The sequence below is a fragment of the Ovis canadensis genome, chromosome 10, assembly GCF_042477335.2.
Source record: "Ovis canadensis isolate MfBH-ARS-UI-01 breed Bighorn chromosome 10, ARS-UI_OviCan_v2, whole genome shotgun sequence".
Lineage (NCBI taxonomy): Eukaryota > Metazoa > Chordata > Mammalia > Artiodactyla > Bovidae > Ovis > Ovis canadensis.
In genome coordinates, this window is record NC_091254.1 from 31,178,377 (window position 1) to 31,198,925 (window position 20,549).

General features: G+C 41.3%; 1 protein-coding gene across 1 annotated transcript in view; it reads right to left on the reverse strand.

Moving 5' to 3' along the window:
* Positions 1 to 2,267: 2,267 nt before the first annotated feature.
* HTR2A (5-hydroxytryptamine receptor 2A) overlaps positions 2,268 to 20,549 on the reverse strand; it is a 64,461-nt gene continuing 46,179 nt past the window's right edge. Inside the window, exon 4 of the mRNA XM_069601313.1 lies at positions 2,268 to 5,587. Coding sequence (XP_069457414.1) covers positions 4,788 to 5,587 — 800 coding nt within the window. The 3' untranslated portion in view covers positions 2,268 to 4,787. The remainder of the gene's footprint in view (positions 5,588 to 20,549) is intronic.

The following is a 20,549-nucleotide window of genomic DNA, read 5'->3' on the forward strand; positions in this document are numbered from 1 at the left end:
GCGTTAAGTTATAAAACTTTATATAAGTTACGAAGCGTCTGAAGGCACGTGTTTTTCTGTGGATCATTTGAGTGATACCGGGAGGATGTTTCTTGCCCTCAGATTTCTTCCTGCCTCGTCTCTCTGGTGTTTAAAATTGTTGCCTTTGGTTTCTCCTCGTGGTGGGCAGCTGGAGGGATCTGTGAGAGACAGTGAGTTATCAGCTTGAGTTGCTTATTTGTTGTTTGCAACCCCATGGACTGTAGCCCGCCAGGCTCCTCTGTCTAAGGGATTTCCCAGGCAAGAAAACTGGAGTGGGTTGCCATTTTCTCCTCCAGGGGATCTTCCCGACCCAGGGATCAAACCCGCATCTCCTGCATCGGCAGGTGGATTCCTTAACCACCAAGCCACCTGCGAAGCCCGAATTACTTGTTAGAATTATTTACTAGCGCTCCAGAAAAGGGAAGAAACTAGAGGGAATGGTGCGTAACATAAATAAGTTTTGATGTAAATAGAAGAAAACCAGTGAAGGGAATTCTACACTGTGGTAAGAACAAAACAGAAACGAATAGTTGTCAAAAAATGAGAAGCATTCAGAGAAAGGCTAGTAGAAGCTGTTGAATAATAATGTTGCTTAGCCCCTAGTTTTGTCTAGAATTTGCTCTGTTGGCTAATAATGTATAGAGGCTTTTTTTTTTCTTTTTAATAACAACACATCTACATTTATATAGTGTTTCATAGGTTATCAAGCACAGCCATAGCCATGACCTCATTTAAGCAATGTGGTTAGTTAGCCAAGACAAGTACTAGTAGTTCCATTTTAGAGACACTGAAATCAAGGCACAGGGAATGACCTGTCCAGGTTCAAATAATCAGTGCATAGAGAGCTAAGATGGGAACTCGTATCTTTTGGTTCTAAGTCCAGTGTTCTTTCTCCTACACCAAATTGAGCAGAGACAGAGTTTCTGTTTCAGAGTCAGATGACCCAGGCTTGCACTCATCACTTTTGTTGCCAACTGTGTGACCTCAAGGCATGTTACTAATCTCTCTGAATCTCAGTTTCTCCATCTGTGAAAAAGAGGGAATAATAATGCGTACCTATAGGCTTGTGATGATTCCATCAGGTGAAGCAAGCAAAGCAAACAACTTACTGCCTGACACAAGACAGGTTCTCAATACATGGAGCTGGAAATACCTGGAAAAGATCCTTGTTATCCCTACTCCCCTTTCCCCTACATTCAGAGGTGAAATGATGAATCAGAGCAACTTTCCTGTTTATTCAATGATATTGCATCTTGACTTTAAATAATTCTTGAAACTAGCTTATGTGAAAATGTGTGTGTGTGTGTGTGTGTACCGATGTCTTTGGGTACACCTGTATATGTATACTCACAGGCAGGTGTACCCACAGGTGGGACCAGATATAGTGATAAAACATGGAGCATTTGTCTGCTACAGATAACTAGAAACTGGACCGTCACCATAAATCTAACTCAACCGGGAGGGTCCTAGCTCTTGCGACTGAGCTCCAGAAGCACAGGCTTTGTACTCTCCAAATACCTGGATGGTACCTGGAGCTCCCAGCCTGATCACTTGGGAGGTTTCAGGCAACTCTCTTTAGCAGACACAGCGATAGACTCACAAAACTGCCTTTATTTTTGAGTATACTTTATTTACAATTATTTATTCTTTCTCAAAATCGATTTAGCCTTGATTAAAATCATAACATAAAATAATCTTCATTCTATGTGCTCCATACGGCACAGAATAATTTAGCACTTTATAAATATGTTTCATTGATGCACAAGTGGAGAAAGCACCTTTTGCAAAAGCAGTTACAATAACTTAGTTCAATTTTTCTATGGTAGCACTTTAAAAAATGACCATGAGATGGTGCTGTGCCCAAGTAGATTAGGCATGTTTTAAACAGATTTCTCTATGACACTTAATTCTTTTCTTTAAATGTGGAACAATCTACATTCAACTTACAGTAAAATAAGATTGGTCACTCTACTTTAATATTGACTAGGAATGACTCTTTTAATCACAGATCCATAAATAAGTCAAGGACTGTTTCACTGGAGTAAGAGGTATGTTAAAAAGCCTTAGTGGATATTGTCTGGTGGTCCAATGGTTAGGATTCCTGTGCTTTTGCTGCCAAGGGCGTGGGTCCAATTCCTGTTCTGGGAGCTAAGATCCTGCAAGCTGTGTGTTGGGGCAAAAAAAAAAAAAAAAAAAAAAACCACCCAAGACACCCACAAAACTTAGTAATCTGGAAGTCCCCAGACTTAACAAAGAACCCAAAATTACCATTTTATTTAGGCTCAATCAAGTATGTAAAAGGAACATTGCTTTCATCACCCTCATAGAATTGTGTTAGTCTTCCCACAAAATTAGGTCAACTTCCAGTTTATTTAAAGAGCTGACACCTCTGTTACATTTTAATCTGCTTTGACAGCAATGGAAGATCATAGAAACGTTAGAACATGAAATTCACATTTAAATTGACACCATACAAACATGCACACATGTGTATATCCTAAACGTTTTCAGTAATGACTCTTGCTTTCCTCCATATAAATATATAAATATTGATTAAAGTGCATGGGAACATGTCTGTACAAGTATACAGATACATGTTTGTCTATATACACGTGAAGAGATAATTATGGAGAGAAAAACAGACACATTTGTAATATATATGTAGTCAAAAGACATATCAGGCAGTATTTATGTTCATTCTGACCAAGATTGAGTATATGGGTGTAGAATCTGTAGTCTTTACTATATAATGAGATGGGCCGAGATATAAACTAAGGCAAAATACATTAGAGCAGAGACTTTTCAACCTTTGTATCAGTTAGTATGGTATAATCATTAAAATAGTTCAGTTCAAATGAAGCCTAGATATTAGCAGCTTACCATAAATTCTAGCTTTGAAAAAGACACCTTTCAATGTACTTAAAAGGACATAATTATTAATAGGACAGCCCTAAATACATTTCCAAATTACACAGTGATATTTCCCACATTCTTTAGGTTTCAAACAGAGTATTTTTTCAAATGTCATAGAGCAGAAAACTATTTTTGACTCATACAGAGGCTTCAGTATGGTAATAACATATTTAACATCTATTCCAATAAGAAAGTAGAGTTTAACTTAGAGTAATGTAACATCAAGGTGAATTAACTGCTGTTCATCTCTGCCTCTTTAGCAAACTTTCCTACAAAATATTACATTACCACTTTTTTAGGGGTAGAGAGTCCAGTGTCAGTGAGTAATAAATGAGCTTGTTTTTAGGAAAGTGGAACAAAAATTTCGCTCAGTATTTGGTAGTCAGAGTTGGGGTCAAGGTTGAAGTGCATATTCCTAGATTAATCTGCAGATTTTGGCCTTCAGTGGTATTTTTTCCCTCCTTATTTGGTGGGTATTCATGGGCAAATGGTCAGGAAACTGACAAGATGACCCTCAGAGTGGAAACAAACCTCATCGGAGCCAGATGAGAAAGAAATAAATTGAACTGGTTCTCTAAATGTCTGTTAATTACTATTTTTGATAAGAACCATTGTCATTAGGTTAGTTTTCTTTAAAGGCAAAGATCTTGTTTTAATTATTTTTTAACTTTATACCTAGGGCATTTTTTCACACTTAGTGTACACTCAATCACCCACTGTGAATCCAAAACTGAGCAGTTTTAGTAAATAACATACATGGATCTGAAAGCATTGGATGCCAACAGGAGGGTCACTGTATTTTACAGAGTTGTCCCAAGACTCCATGGACTGGCATGCTGCAGTCCATGGAGTCACAAAGAGTCGGACATGACTGGGCAACTGAACAAGACCCTACTGCAGTCAGTAGCCAAACGACCTGAGTTTGTGCCTCAATCCTGACAGTTACATCAATACTGCTTTACTGCTCAGAGGAGCGCATGCGCAATGCAATCATTAAAGGGCAAGATACCAAACACTTCTACTGTGCTGTTTAAGAGAAGCAATTTCTAGAAATGTATCGGTAATGTTTGATTATCCTTTTGATAGGTTTACCTAGGAGAGCAAACACTAAACAAGACCACATTAGAAATTCAGAATAAAGCCCAAGTAGTAGAAGAGAAAGCAGCAATAGTTACTACACAACATTTAAAATCTTGTTCACTTCTGAGAAGAAACAATTTGAAGTGCAGCAAATGCCAGCAGCTCTGTGAATATTTCAAAATGGCATCTATGAAAAAGCAGGAATGAAAAAGTTGTCAAGTGTTTCTTTTAAGTATCATAGCAATACAGATTTCATAACACTGTCCTTAGTGTCTTTTTGTCGTTGTCATTCAAAATATGTATCATGGCAAGTTTTACAGAGAATTTTTCTTTATGTAAGAGGCCATTATATGTAACCAATATTTCACTGTTTAGAGCTATTTTTATTTACAGCAAAAGGTACCCAACTCATGCCATCAACTGACATCATAGCAGCGAGGTTTCCACTTGAAAATAGAAGATAATTTAGATTTATTTATGGCCTCATTGTAATTATACAATAAAAGCTAATTACTTTAAAGACACATCATTTACAATGTTAAAAATAATATTGTAAAGCTCACAGCTGAAATGCTGTCAGAATATTGTTGAAGTGCACGTTTTGTGGCATTGAACCCTGCTTTTCATTGACAGAATAAAATGAGGCATATAGATATTACTGTTGGTTCCACTAGACTGGCCTAATTTTCTCCAGTCTCCCAGTGTTTTTCCCCTCCCAGAGAGGGAAAACGGACTCCGGGTTGCCCTCCACGGTTGCTAAGGCAACCAGCCCATCAGACACAGCTAACCTTTTCGTTCACTGTGTTGCTACTGTCTGCAGGAGCATCTTCAGAATGCCCTTTTCCTAGAGCGACCATAGTGCAGTCATTATCTGTCGTCTTGCCATCTTTCTTCGAATTCTTTTTCGGTCCCATTTGGAGTTGACTGGACTTGTAGGCCAAGGCTGGGATAGTGTTCACTAAAATTAACTGCAATGGTTTTTTATTTTCCTTGTACTGACACTGAATATACCTGGAAAAGGCCGACCTATAGGTCTTATTGAACAGTGTATACACCAGTGGGTTGACTGCTGAGGAGAGGTAACCGATCCAAACGAACACGTTGAGCAGGGCTTCGATGACATCCCTGTTGCAGGACTCTTTGCAGATGACAGCCATTATGTTGGTGATGAAGAAGGGGCACCACATCACCACAAACAGGAAGAAGACGATGCCCAGCACCTTGCAAGCCTTCTGCTCGTTGCTGATGGACTGCATAGTTCTCCGGCCGTGGGCGCATGGCTCCCTGTGGATGGACCGCTGGAAGAGCTTTTCCGAAGACAGGGAGCTCTGAGGCAGGAAGCTGAAAGAAGCTAATTTGGTCCGTGTTCCAGGATCACTCACACACAAAGTGGCTTCTTTCTGGAGCGACTTGATGGTGAGAAAGTAGGTGATCACCATGATGGTTAAGGGAATGAAAAAGGCCACGAAAGAGCCAATCAGGACAAAGTTCTCATCCGCCAGTAAGCAACTCCCTTCCTTAAAGACTTTGGAATCGTCCTGGAGCCCAAAGACTGGGATTGGCATGGATATACCTGGAGATGGATGGAAAATGAGCCACGATTATTAAGGAAGTGAGTATATGAAGACAAGAGCATTACCACATAATGGTGGCTGTTAGAACAATTTTATATCAGCATTGTTTAAAAGCTTAACATATACTTTCAAGAGAATTAAAATTCCCTTGGACTTACTTATCTGTTTCATTAAGTATACTTTATATAGTTCCTTATATTTATATTGTCCTACATAGACAATCCTTTACTTATAAAGAAATAGCAATAAATTAACTTTTCTTATGCTATGTTTTTCTGATTATAACATTATACTTACTGACTGAGACAAAGATATTTACTGAAGAAGAAACAGACCAAGAAAAAAAAAGACCAATGATGCCACCACTCAGAGATAATCATCGTTAACAATTTGATGATGTTTATTTTAGATACACATACACACACTGTGCACACACATTTAAAAACAAACTCAGATTCTACTTCATGTACAATTCTATAACTCTGTTTTTCACTTTATGCATCATGAGCATGAGTTATACAAATAACTTCACAAAATTAAAAACAATGTATTTCTTTCTAGAAAATTAGGAAAATGAAAAAAAAAGTAACAAGGTACAAATAATAACATGTATTCTCGCCAGTCAGGGGCACCCATAATTTGCTTTTTCTGTAGTTTTAGTTTTCCATTTACATGCATATGTGTGCATATATATATATATATATATATATATATATGCAGGCAATATTTTATGTATAGCTTTAAATCTCATTTAATGTTAAATCATAAAACTGCATCTGTTTTTAATCATTTTTGAAAAATATGATTTTATAATGTGAATTTAAAGTAACTTTAACCTGTTTTGATTCTTTTTTTTAAAAAAAGATTTTTATTATGGAAAACTTCTGACATATACAAACACCACCACACAAAATCCAGCACAGTGAGCCTATCACCTGGTTTCAACAATGATCAGCTGGAGGCCAATCTTGTTTCACCCATATCCCCACCTGCTGCAACCCTCCCACGTTATTTTGAAACAAATCCAAGACATCCTATCGTTCAATCTGTAAATATTTTAGTGTGTGTTTATAAAAGCCATGCACTCTTAAAAATCCTGATATTATCATGATACCATTCCCATTCCTACCTAGAAATTTAAATATTTCTCTCTAATATTATTAAATACAGAGTTGGTATCCACATTCCTAATGTCCCATAAAAGTTATTATATATTTTTTATAATAATTTTGTAAGTAAAGCATTCAGAAGGGTGAGTTACAAACAAATTAGCAGCCACAGGCTTTTCTTATTGACACATATAAGTTTTGGGGACAGGATGAGCCAAATATATGGGAATTTGAGTCCACGGTCAAGTTGCCTTTTCACTCAAATTTGGGGAGCTTTTAGAGTTGTTAGGCTCAGGCAGAGGAAGGCACAGAGGGAATAAAGGCAACAGCTGGCCTCTAATCCAACTAGGTCCGTCTAGCCAAGGCTATGGTTTTCCCAGTGGCCATGTATGGATGTGAGAGTTGGACTGTGAAGAAAGCTGAGTGCCGAAGAACTGATGCTTTTGAACTGTGGTGTTGGAGAAGACTCTTGAGAGTCCCTTGGACTGCAAGGAGATCCAACCAGTCCATCCTAAAGGAGATCAGTCCTGAATATTCATTGGTAGGACTGATTTTGAAGCTGAAACTCCAATACTTTGGCCACCTGATGTGAAGTGTTGACTCATTTGAAAAGACCTGGATGCTGGGAAAGACTGAGGGCAGGGGGAGAAGGGGATGACAGAGGATGAGCTGGTTGGATGGCATCACCGACTCAATGGAAATGGGTTTGGGTGGACTCTGGGAGTTGATGATGGACAGGGAGGGCTGGTGTGCTGCGGTTCATGGGGTCAGTAAGAGTCGGACACGACTGAGTGACTGAACTGAACTGAACTGAAAGTGGTCACAAACCAGCCAACAACAGTTTCATTCCCATGCCAGGAGCTACTGCTTGCTTGACTCTTGCTATCCGCAGAAAACTTCCGTTGAGCTCATCTCCATCCAACCAGGGATCGGACTGTCCTAACCTCATGTCACCTCACACTGGCCATCCTTGCAAGGAGGGTACATCAGCTTGAGTTATTGTAATGCTGGACGCAAATCTTCCTTGGTGACCTTGGCCATTATGGTCACAGGCTGAACGGGCAGTGTCTGTCACTTGTCTGTGCAAGGCCATCCCAGGATTCTTGGAAGGTGGAGATAAATGACATCAGAACTACTCTTAAGGACACTCGGTGTGCTTGATGACTCTTCATTTCCTTCATTCCTCTCTGTCCCTGGCCTGTTTCTGGGAACATGCTGTGGGCCAAGAAGAGATGAAAGAAATGTGGTTCCAACAGGAACATCCTCTGAGATTTTGGATACATACCAGTTTTGCTTATCCTTCAACAGACTTTTTTAGAAAAAAATACTTATTTTTAATTGGAGGATAACTGCTTTACAATATTGTCTTGGTCTCTGCCATATATCAGCGTATATCAGCCATAGGTATACATATGTCCCCTCCCTCCTGAACCTCCGTCCCCCCTCCCACCCCATTGTACCCCTCCAGATTGCTACAGCACCGGCTTGAGCTCTCTGTGTCATACAGCAAATCCCCACTGGCAGCCTATTTTACACGTGGCAATGTATGTGTTTCCACGCTACTCTCTCAGTTCGTGCCACCCTCTTTCCCTCACTGTGCCCACAAGTTTGTTCTCTAGGTCTGTGTCTCCATTGCTCCCCTGCAAGTTGAGATGTGGTTTCTAAGAAGAGTGTTTTGTTTTTCTAGGTGTTTGCACTAACTGTAGAAGGTGTATCCTGTGTTAATCTACATGACCTTTGTTAGTGTGGTTGTTCACTACTTAGAATGGATGCAACCAACATGCTTCCTTGGATGTGGTGAGGATAAAATGAACCAAAGATACAGAGTACCTAGGGCAGTGTTCAGTGCAGAGCAGATGTTCTGCCAATGGGATGTAAACACAAGAGCAGCCTTTTCCCAGGATTATTCAGATTAAATACATTCACTTGATTTTCCCCTAATTTTGTCATATTTTGCTTTGCTTGTATATTCGGGACATTAATGTATGAAAAAGTGAAAACTGCTCAGTAGTGTCCGACTCTTTGTGACCAGTTGAACTATACAGTCCATGGAGTTCTCCAGGCTAGAATACTGGAGTGGGTAGCCTTTCCCTTCTCCAGTGGATCTCCCCAACCCAGGGGTTGAACCCAGGTCTCCAGCATTGCAGGCAGATTCTTTCCCAGCTGAGCCACCAGGGAAGCCCAAGACTACTGGAGAGGGTAACCTATCCCTTTTCCAGCAGATCTTCCCGACCCAGGAATCGAACCAGGGTCTTCTGCATTGTAGGTGGATTCTTTACCAACTGAGCTACCAGGGAAGCCCACTTTAATGTATAATAGATCTTAAATCAAAAGAGATTAAAAAGACTTTTGGCTCTATAGTTAATAAATAATGATGTAATTATTATCTTCTGCCAGGGTGACGAAGGGTCTCAATCAATTTTAATTTTGTCCAGCTAGAACTGTTGATTGCTTCTCTAATGTGATGAATTACAGCCATTACGATTTGTCATGATACACAGAAACAAAATACCAACCATCCAAAAAACGTGTATGATTTTGTTATTCAACTCTTAGCTGTGCATTTTCCTGATTAATACAGAGGAAGTTACCACCTTGAGAGCCTCTTGCCCTATTTGTTTGTGACCTGGTAATTTATATAAGTGGCAGTTCTCAATTAATCAGAATATAGGATTGCTTAAGAGACCAAATTCATCAATCATTTTCAATCATTTGGGATTCAAATGTGTGTCCTTGTTTGGGGAGAAGACATTTTATCTCTCTCTCTCTCTCTCATACACACACCCTTCCAGAATGGCCCAACTTTTGTGGTCAGGGAGGGAGAGGAATGATCATGGAAGCCGAGAGTCCTCCATTAGGTCTGGGGTGAAGAGCTACTGTAAAGTGGGTGGGGCAAGAGGCACAGGAAGGTCCTCAACTTGGGGGACCTTGGTTAGGAGGGACAGAATGAAGTGCTTGGGTCTTTAATGGCCGTTCCTCTTTGAATGTAACAAAAACACCTTGAATGCTCTCATATACCGTTCTTTTCAGTGCCTCACTCAGAGTAGATGGTAAACAGGGGTTTAGGGAGAGACTAACTATACAGTGAAAGTAATAGTCTGTAAAAGAGGGGGAGGAATTTTACGTCAAAGAAGCAGAACACTCAGAGGGACTTTGTGGACACAATAAGCAATTCAAAAATGCTCCTACCAGGAGAGCCAGAGATGCTGGCAGACAGCCAAGGCTGTGGTAGGAGCCATCTACAGCGCTTTAATTTTCTGGTTGCTTTGTTTGGTAATAGCTGCTTTTGAAGACCTGAGATCTCCTCTCACTTGAAATTTCTGCACATAAAGCATTTTCCTTTATGAACAGACAGACAGTAGTGCGAGCTACTCTGCATCTTAATATATTTTTCTGAGGAGTGGAAAACAACAAACGAAATTCAGTATCTATCAGATCCTCCTTGCACATTGCTTCTTTCTTTTTATAAAGACTAAGACAATGAAGTGAATAGGAACCTTAGACACCCAGGAACATGAAGGCTTTGGTTGGTGATCTTTCTTTTAGGGTAACCCTGTTTAGAATTTGCCTATAAAGTTTGCCCCTCTGGTTAACATCTTACCACAGTCAGGGTGAATGGCCTTAACTCTGCAGCACTGACTGTGAAAAGCAAACTTTATTCTCAGTCCTAGATTTTTACACTTTAATATCTTGGGACTGAAGGTATTTCTGAGACAGTGTTTCTGTGTGAAAGAAGAAGCAGAGATTCTCTGATAGGGAGCCAGTGGGAATCCACAGGACCTCAAAGACCAAATTTTGCTTCATAGGTTTCTTTTTCCTGAAACTACTACTCTTCCTTTGCATTTTAATACATTTTTTTTTTAAAAAGTAATAGGAATGGATTTACCTGCAGTTTGAGAGAAAGCACCATGCATGGTAACTGCAGGCTACTCATCATACCGTAGGGAGAGATAGGTTGAATATATAGGCCAACTGGGGCTGGGACTTACCATCCTTCTAGTACTGAGCTTCTAATATAGCTCTGAGTCTGCCCAAGAGTTGCTGAATTCCTTATAAATCGGTGGTCTGCTAACGAGGCAGATGTACATAACAGGGAAAGCCAGATATGCATGTCAGTTACCCAGGAAATAGTATGTTTCTTCTTAGATAAATTCTGAATTTCTCAGTTTTTCCCTAAATAATCTTATTTATTTATTTATTTTTGGCTGTTCTTGGTCTTAACTGCTGCTTGGGCTTTCTCTAGTTGCAACGTGCAGGGGCTGCTCTCTAGTCGCAGTACACGAGTGCATTGCGGTCGCTTCTCTTCGCCATCGGCGGAGCGCAGGCTCTGAGGCTCCCGGGCTTCCGTAGGTGCAGCACGTGGACTCAGTAACTGTGGCTCCTGGGCTCTAGAGCACAGGTTCAGTGGTTGGGGCACGTGAGCTTAGTTGCTCCACAGCACGTAGGATCCTCACAGGTCAGGGATCAAACCCATGTCTCCTGCGCTGGCAGGCAGATTCCTTGCCTTTGAGCCACCAGAGAAAGTGAAAGTGAAGTCGCTCAGTCGTGTCCGACTCTGCGATCCCATGGACTGTAGCCTACCAGGCTCCTCTGTCCATGGGGTTTTCTAGGCAATAGTACTGGAGTGGATTGCCATTTCCTTCGCCAGGGGATCTTCCCGACCCAGGGATCGAACCCAGGTCTCCTGCATTGTAGACAGATGCTTTACCGTCTGAGCCACCAGGGAGGTCCTGAGCCAGCAGGGAAGCCCGCTGCATATCTCTATTAATAAACTGTAGCTTTTCAAAGTAGTTTTACAGTTATTCATTTACTCTGAATTGATTTTATTTTTACAAAATTGTAAAAATGTTATCCACACTGCCCTATAGGCAGACAAACATTTCACTTTATAGAAACACTGATGTTTAGCAAGCTTAGGTCATTTGTTTAGAATCACACAGCAATTTAGGGGCAAAATCAAGACCCGTCTTAGGTTTTTCAGTTCTTATGGTTGATTTTTTTTTACCTGCTTATTTGTTCCTTTTATGGTAGTTATAACAGTCTATGACTTTATCAGAGGTCCTTAACATTGGTTGTAGGAACATGGTGATAGCCCTAAAATTTGCAAAATTTATGTATATGTACATTGTTTTAGAGAAGATAGAGCCTTCATCAGATTATCAGAAACGTTCTTGCTCCCAAGGCTGTTAATAACCCCTGAATTATATCAGTGCCCTACCTACAGAATACATACACACACAATCCCCAATGATCCTCTGTATCTTGATGCTTTCTTTTTCATTCTTTACTCTCAAAGTTGAAACTTTCTCTAGTGAGACATTATCTTTGAGGCCAGACATTTTAAAACTGACATCCTTATAATCAACACCTCGTTTCTTTTTTACATTGCAGTTATTCTCAACCTTGCGTGCATATTAATATTACCCAGGGAGCTTTTGAAAATTTCATCGCCTGGGCTCCATTCCCAGAAGTTCTGACGTTAGCACTTTGAACAATACTAATGCTCAGGTCCTGCCGGGATATTATTATCAAAACAAAAGAACACCTAGCTGATCTTAATCTACAACCGGTGTCAAGAACCCATGATGTATAGGATTAAAAGTGCAGTAAAAAGTGTGGATTGTGAAATAAAACCAAATCAAGTAAAACTTTACAATTCTGCCCTTTGCCTTCATTAAATAAATCTATTACTTTTCCAACTGACTCAGGCCAACTTCCTGCTGCAAACAGCAAGGCAACGTAGAGAATTGATGGAGAGTAGTAGTTAATTGGGGGAGAAAAATGTTGAGTGAGGTTATTATGTGAAGCCCCAAATCTTTGTTGCAATTCTTTAACTATTATGACTAAATGTCCGAAAAGTCTTTCAAGCTTGTATTCTGCCCCAGTCCATATATGATTCTTGGAAGGAATGCTCCAAGTCTGCCTGCGGTCCATGCAGCTGTGCACTCACCGCCCAAGCTGGTGCCCTTGGTTCCCTGTCCTTGCTTCCTAGAAAGGTGACCTCCTGCTCTTCTGACCCTCATTCCTTTCCCATTGTGTTTATAGCTGAGAAGTTGTGCTTTTTTAAATTTAATTTTTATTTTATGTTGGTGTACAGTTGATTCAGGGCTTCCCAGGTGGTTCAGTGGTCAAGTATCTTCCTGCCAATGCAAGAGATGCGGGTACGATCCCTGGGTTGGGAAGATCCTCTGGAGCTGGAAATGGCAACCCACTGCAGTATTCTTACCTGGGAAGAAATCCCATGGACAGAGGAGCCTGGTGGGCTACAGTTCATCTGGTTGCAAAGAGTCAGACACAACTGGGCAACTAAACAGCCCCAACATAGTAACTAAGTATACAGCTAAAGGGCTTTGGCTCTGCATATTCATATATCCATTCATTTTCAGATTCTCTTCCTGTGTAGGTTACTGCAGAATATGGAGTAGGGTCCCTGTGCTGTACAGTGGGTCCTTATTGATTATCTGTTCTATATAATAGTGTATATATAGTAGTGTATATATGTTAATCCCAAACTCTTGATTTACCCCCCACCCTCACCCTCAATGAAGTTGTGCTTTTAACGTGACCATCTTGCACTGAAAGGTCAAGGGACTGCATTCTGACTTGTTGAAGGTGTGTTTTCAGCCATGGACAGGACGCCTGGAAGTCCATCCAGGTGCCTCATCCCAGGCGGATCAGTGTCTATCCACCATCTTCATCACCTGACCATATGTCATGAAGCCCAGATAGAATCTGAATGATATGATGGAATTAAAAAAAAATGATCAGAGTCTCATTTTCTTGTTGGAATACAACAGAGAAACTTTTCAAATTCTTTCATTCAACTTGTCATCTGTATTGATAATAAGTGGACATCACACTATCCATCAACAGAAAAATGTCCTTTTCTAGACCATATATTTAGCCATGTGCTCAAAAGCAAAGGTTTATTTACAAAATTTCATCTCTGCCCAACATACATCTTCGAAGAACTATATCTTTTCTTCCATGTGTTTAAAAAGGGATAGTTTTGGGGTGATTCCTTCTGAAAGCCTGAAGAATGAATTTCACATGTGACAGCTCATTTCAGGGCCTCTGGGCTTGGAAGGCGTGTGCAGAAACAGTGTCCCTAATGCTTGAGTCCACGCTATAAGATCTCTGTGATCTGGTCTTAATGTCATTATTCACCTTTCTCGATTCTGACACAGCCATGTGGTGTTCTCTGTCTTCTTTATGTCATATCTTGAACTGTTCAGGAGGATATTACATATGGCTTGAAAAAGTAAGAGAGTTCCAGAAAAACATCTATTTCTACTTTATTGACTATGCCAAAGCCTTTGACTGTGTGGATCACAATAAACTGGAAAATTCTGAAAGAGAGAGGAATACCAGACCGCCTGACCAGCCCCTTGAGAAACCTGTATGCAGGTCAGGAAGCAACAGTTAGAACTGGACATGGAACAACAGACTGGTTCCAAATAGGAAAAGGAGTACGTCAAGGCTGTATATTGTCATTGTGCTTATTTAACTTATATGCAGAGAACATCATGAGAAACGCTGGGCTGGAAGAAACACAAGCTAGAATCAAGATTGCCGGGAGAAATATCAATAACCTCAGATATGCAGATAACACCACACTTATGGCAGAAAGTGAAGAGGAACTAAAAAGCCTCTTGATGAAAGTGAAAGAGGAGAGTGAAAAAGTTGGCTTAAGGCTCAACATTCAGAAAACTAAGATCATGGCATCTGGTCCCATCACTTGATGGGAAATAGATGGGGAAACAGTGGAAACAGTGTCAGACTTTATTTTTGGGGGCTCCAAAATCACTGCAGATGGTGATTGCAGCCATGAAATTAAAAGATGCTTACTCCTTGGAAGAAAAGTTATGACCAACCTAGATAGCATATAAAAAAGCAGAGATATTACTTTGCCAATGAAGGTCCGTCTAGTCAAGGCTATGGTTTTTCCAGTGGTCATGTATGGATGTGAGAGTTGGACTGTGAAGAAAGCTGAGCACCCAAGAATTAATGCTTTTGAACTCTGGTGCTGGAGAAGACTCTTGCAAGTCCTTGGACTGCAAAGAGATCCAACCAGTCCATTCTAAAGGAGACCAGTCCTGGGTGTTCATTGGAAGGAATGATGCTGAAGCTGAAACTCCAATACTTTGGCCACCTCATGCGAAGACTTGACTCATTGCAAAAGACTCTGATGCTGGGAGGGATTGGGGGCAGGAGAAGAAGGGGATGACAGAGGATGAGATGGCTGGATGGCATCACCCACTCGATGCACATGAGTTTGGGTGAACTCTGGGAGTTGGTGATGGACAGGGAGGCCTGGTGTGCTGCGATTCGTGGGGTCGCAATGAGTCGGACACGACTGAGCGACTGCACTGAACTGAACTGAACTGACTCTTCAGCTGGTGGATCTGCCTGCTCCCAGCTGTGTCTTCTTCCAGTGGTGTACTTGGGGCATGGCGGTGTCCTGCTGCTGGAGCAAGGGTACCATTCTGTGTACCTGCAGCACCTCAGAGGGTTACCTATTAATCCAAGCTCGACTTGTGGAAACACAGAAGTGCATAACAGGAGAGACTCCTGAGGGCACAGGCCTTGGAAAGAAGCACATTGTAGGAGAGAAATACTGAGAATATCTGGGGATGCACCTCAGGGGAAGGAAGATGCTCTGTACGCAGAATCTGGAAGGTACAGTCTCACTTCTCCATTTTGCCCCACATCAGTTACAATGCCACTCTCTCCCCTGAAATGCTCTGCCAGCTCCTAGGGGGGCTCCAGAATTTCTCTGTAGCAAGGATCTGGGGTGGCAGCTGGCTGGGTGTGTGGAGCAAGGCAACTTGTCTTGTGGCTACATTTGTTTTCACTTTGACTGTATGATGATTTGGGGGTGATCTGGGGGCTATAGACGGAGATCATGTTCCCAGACCATAGTCTACATTTCTTTTAAGACATATCTCATGACATCACTTAAGACACCCCTGGTATGAAGCCTTCCCCTAATTGTTTTTCTCTAAAATAAGAGCCTTTTTCCTTTATAGACCTTTATGTGAGTGTGCGTGCTCAGTTGCTTCAGCTGCGTCTGAATCTTTGCTATCCCATGGACTGTAGCCCACCAGGCTCCTCTGTCCATGGGATTCTCCAGGCAAGAACACTGGCGTGGGCTGCTGTGCCCTCCTCCAGGGGATCTTCCCATCCCAGGGACCGGACCCAGGTCTCTGCATCTCCTGCATTGCTATAGACCTTCATCACCTCCATAAATCATGTATATTGAGCTCACCCACGCTTCTAATGCCTTAGAATTTTTCTCTAGAATTGCCATTTCAACCATGAGATGATAATCTCATTATGATAATCGGTTATGTGACATCAATTATTTTACTCATTGCAGGTTCCTCCAGCAGCTAATGCAGCGCTGCTCATCCTTGGGTCTGGGCAAATGCTTGTGGGGCTGATTGAATGAATGAGTGGAAAGAGGAGAAAAGATGAGGGATTACAAAGGTAAATTATAATAATAATTCTTATAGACATAACTTGAATTTACTGGATTATTTCATAATGTTATCCATCATTTTTGTCAGAAAAACACAATAAATGAGTTTGCCAGTTAGCCACCTAGGGCAGAGAGAGGGAAATAAGATAATTATGGGGTCCTTAACTTGTATACCTGCTGAGAAAACTACATAGAGAATTAACCAGCACATGAGCTGACCATCTGAACAGCTATGATCACAGGGAAAAGACGCTGTGAAATGCAGTGTCCGAGGGAGAATCAGGAGACCTGGGTTTCTTCCTGTCTGTTCTGATTCATTACCTAGATCTAGGGCTATTGTTTTTATCAAAGTTCTCCTTCAGGTAAATTACACAGGTACATATGAGGAAACCAGAGCACAAGACGGTGCAGAAAACACAGAACAAGGCATCACAAGACACAGGTTTGCATCCCGACTCTGTCGGTCACTAGCTGGGTGACCTCAGACTGCTTAATTGTGACGCCTCTCTCTGTAAGGTGGAGATAAGAAAAAGAGGCCTTTCCTGACTTACCTATAGGACCTTGGTGAGAAAACAAGGTCCTGTGTCTGAATTATCTTCTAAACTTTTAAGATAGCAGTTATTATAATGTCCTTGACATTATGCTTGAGTATGCCAAGCTTGACTCATTATACTCTGAGTATACCACAGAAGACCTTTGAGAACCTTTGTGAAGCCTAAGATCTTGCGGGGAAAACAAAATAGACACAGGTGATTTAGAAAGACAGCAGTGCAATATTTAAAATGGATAACCCACAAAGTCCTACTGTATAGCACACGGAACTCTACTCAATGTTATGCGGCAGCCTGGATGGGAGAAACCTTTCCCTTCTCCAGGGGATCTTCCCAACCCAGGGATCAAACCCAGGTCTCCTGCATTGCAGGTGGATTCTTTACCAACTGAGCCACAGGGGAAGCCCAAGGATACTGGGGTGGGTGACCAATCCTTTCTCCAGCGGATCTTCCTGACCCAGGAATCGAACTGGGGTCTCCTGCATTGCAGGCGGATTCTTTGCCAACTGAGCTATCCGGGGAGCCTTTAGAAAGACAGCAGTGCAATATTTAAAATGGATAACCCACAAAGTCCTACAGCATAGCACACTGAACTCTACTCAATGGTATGTGGCAGCCTGGATGGGAGGGCCGTTTGGGTGAGGATGGATACATGTGTCTGTATGACTGAGCTCCTTTGCTATCCACTTGAAACTATCACAATATTGTTATTTGGCTATATGTATGCACTCAGTATGTAGAGTGTCCGACGCTACAACTCCATGAACCGTAGCCTGCCAGGCTCCTATGTCTGTGGAATTTTCCAGGCAAGAATACCTGAGGTTATTTGGGTATAATCCAATTAAAATAAAAAGTTAAAAAAATAAAATTAAATAAATAAGAAGATAGCAGTGCAGGATGGAATGAGACCAGGAGGCGAAGCAGGTGATGTGGATGAACACTCCTCCGCAATGTCAGAATGTGAGGGTCGTTGTGGGTTAGTGTCTCTGGGAAAGAGTTGTGTAGGAGACTATGTGGTTCAGCTGGGTTTTGTGGGTGATCAGACTCTGGACAGGGGTCAAGTCCAAAGGTAGAGGGGCAGGTATCCTATTGCTGAACACACAGGGCTGTAGTACACCTGCCAGGGAGCACTGGCCAGGGCTGAGTTCAGTTGTGTTTGGCATGCAACTGTGAACTCAGGAGCAAGGGCACGTGCCTGTCAGCGACAAGAAGCAGTTCCTCTCTCTGTGATAGCAACCTATGTTAGTCATTCATCCAGTGATCAAATATTAATTGAACATACAGAGAACTAGGTACTTTAGGAACTGACAGGAAGAAGGTGTTTACGTCTATAATCACTACGATTCAAGACTTTTGCCTGTCATTCACGAACTCATCAATCCAAATCAAGACTAGGGAGGAAGAGCATACAGAGGATAAGCAGAAAATCTAGGTTTAGCCCTGGCATCAAATTGTTAAAATGCAGTTAAGGTAAATCTTGATATTTTTTTAAGGCAGGTATAATGCAGGATGGTGGGCTTCCCAGGTAGATCAGTGGTAAAGAATCCGCCTGCCAACACGGGAAATGCAGGTTTGATCCCTGGGTCGGGAAGATTCCCTGGAGAAGGAAATGGCAACCCCCTCCAATATTCTTGCCTGGAAAATCCCATGGACAGAGGAGTCTGGTGGGCTATAGTCCATGGGGTCACAAAAGAGTCAGACACCACTTTGCTACTTAACAACAACAATGCAGGATGGCACTTCGTAAGTATTTCGGTCTCAAGACTCTTTCACGCATTGAAAAATTATCAGGGACTCCAGAGAGTTTTTGTTTCTGTGGGTTATATCTATAAATACTTGTTGTGTTAGAAAAGAAAGCTGAGAACACTTACAATAATAATTTACCAATCCATTTAAAAACAAAACTAATAACCCATTACGTATTAACATAAATAACATTTTTATGAAAAATAATTATGTTTTCCAGAATGCAACAGTGAGAAGAATGGCTCTGTTTTGCCGTTTTGGAAATTTCTTTTATGTCTGACTTAATGGACGACAGCTGGATTCTCACACATGCTTCTTCTTCAGCCTGTTACATCACATGCCACGTATCCTCTGGAAAATTCCACTGCACCCTCATAAAACAATGAAAGGGAAAAAAGAAAATGACACCTCATTTCCCCCAACTTTATCAAGATATATGACATATACCACTGTGTAAGTTTAAGGTATATAATATGATGGTTTGATACACATACACTTTGCAAAATGTTTGCCACAATAAGGTTGGTTAACATATCCTTTATCTCAGAAAACTACCATTCTGTTGTTGGTACAGTGAGAACACTGAAGCGCTGTGCTCTTAGTAACTTTCAAATGTACAATATGGTATTGTTAGCTACAGTCACCATGCTGTACCTTAGATCCCCAGAACTTATTCATCTTGTAACTGGAAGTTTAAATTCTCATTTCCCCCAACCCTCAGTCCCTGGCAACCATCATTCTGATCTGTTTGTAAAAGTTCAATTTTCAAGATTCTACATACAAGTGGGATCATACAGTATTTGCCTTTCTCTGCCAGACATTCACTTAGCATAATGCCGTCAAGGTCCATCCATGTTGTCACAGAAGGCAGGATCTCATCCTTTTTAATGGCTGAGCGATATTCCCTCTATATCTGTACACACCGCATTTTCTTATCCATTCATCAGTGGACCCTTAGGTGTTTCCATATCTTGGCTGTTGTGAATAACGCTGCAAACAATGTTGGGGAGGTGGTATAGACATCTCTTCAGGACAGTGATCTTATTTCCTTTGGATATGATGATAACAATGTTGATGACAATGATGATGTTGGTGATGATAATAGTATTAGCATGCTAGACTTCCTGAAAGTGTCCCAGACATCCCTGGAATCCACACTGAAAACCACTGATGGAGAAGAAAAAGCCACCAGCTTCAACTCAGAAAACTCAAGTTTGGATCCCCTGTGACCTTAAGCAAACCACTTAATCCATCTGAGCTTTTTCTTCCATAAAATGGGGGATTGTTTAATAGTATCCCCGTTAAAGAATTCTCATGAGGACTATAAATGAGAATTGCTCTACTGTTGGTATAGTAAATATTAGGTCTTAACTTGTTAAGTCTTATTCTGTCTAGCAGACAGAAATAACAGAGAAAAATGTTCAACAGCCTTTCTTAACATGCAGAGTCCTTCATTCTATGTGAAAATCTCTGCTGTGGTTGAAACCACCAAAGTTTCATTGCAGATCTGCCTGGTATGATGAGGAAACTTCTATTTTCTGTGTCCACTAAGTATCAGAGCTTCCTGCTTCATCAATGTCACGTCTCTACCAGGGACTCAATTCTGCTGCCACTGGGAACCTGACGCCTCAGCTACCTCCATGCTGGCAAAGACATTCTGTTTTTTTTTACTTTGCTCTTTTCCATATCACAGTTTTGACAAATGCTGCTCTTTGGAGGAACCTGGGCCATGAGCCAATGTCTGACCAGCAAGGAAGGCTGGGAATTTGAGTTCTGCCTCTTGGGAATGTCTCCAAATACAGAAAGGTTTGTTGGAAGACATGGCCAGCTATGACTATGCCAGATACCCATCTCACCAGACCTAGCTATGCTACGATTTGCAGCTGTTATCACTGGGCTAGGGGCAGGGAAATGCCTTTTTCAAAGATGACAGACAGTGCTGGAATTCTCGGCCTTTTGCTACTTTCCTCTTCTTCCTGCGACTGTCCTCTTTCTTTGTCACCCCTGCAGTCAGCACATGGTCAAATATTTAATACATAGATCAGTCTGGAAATTACATACTAATAGGTGTAAA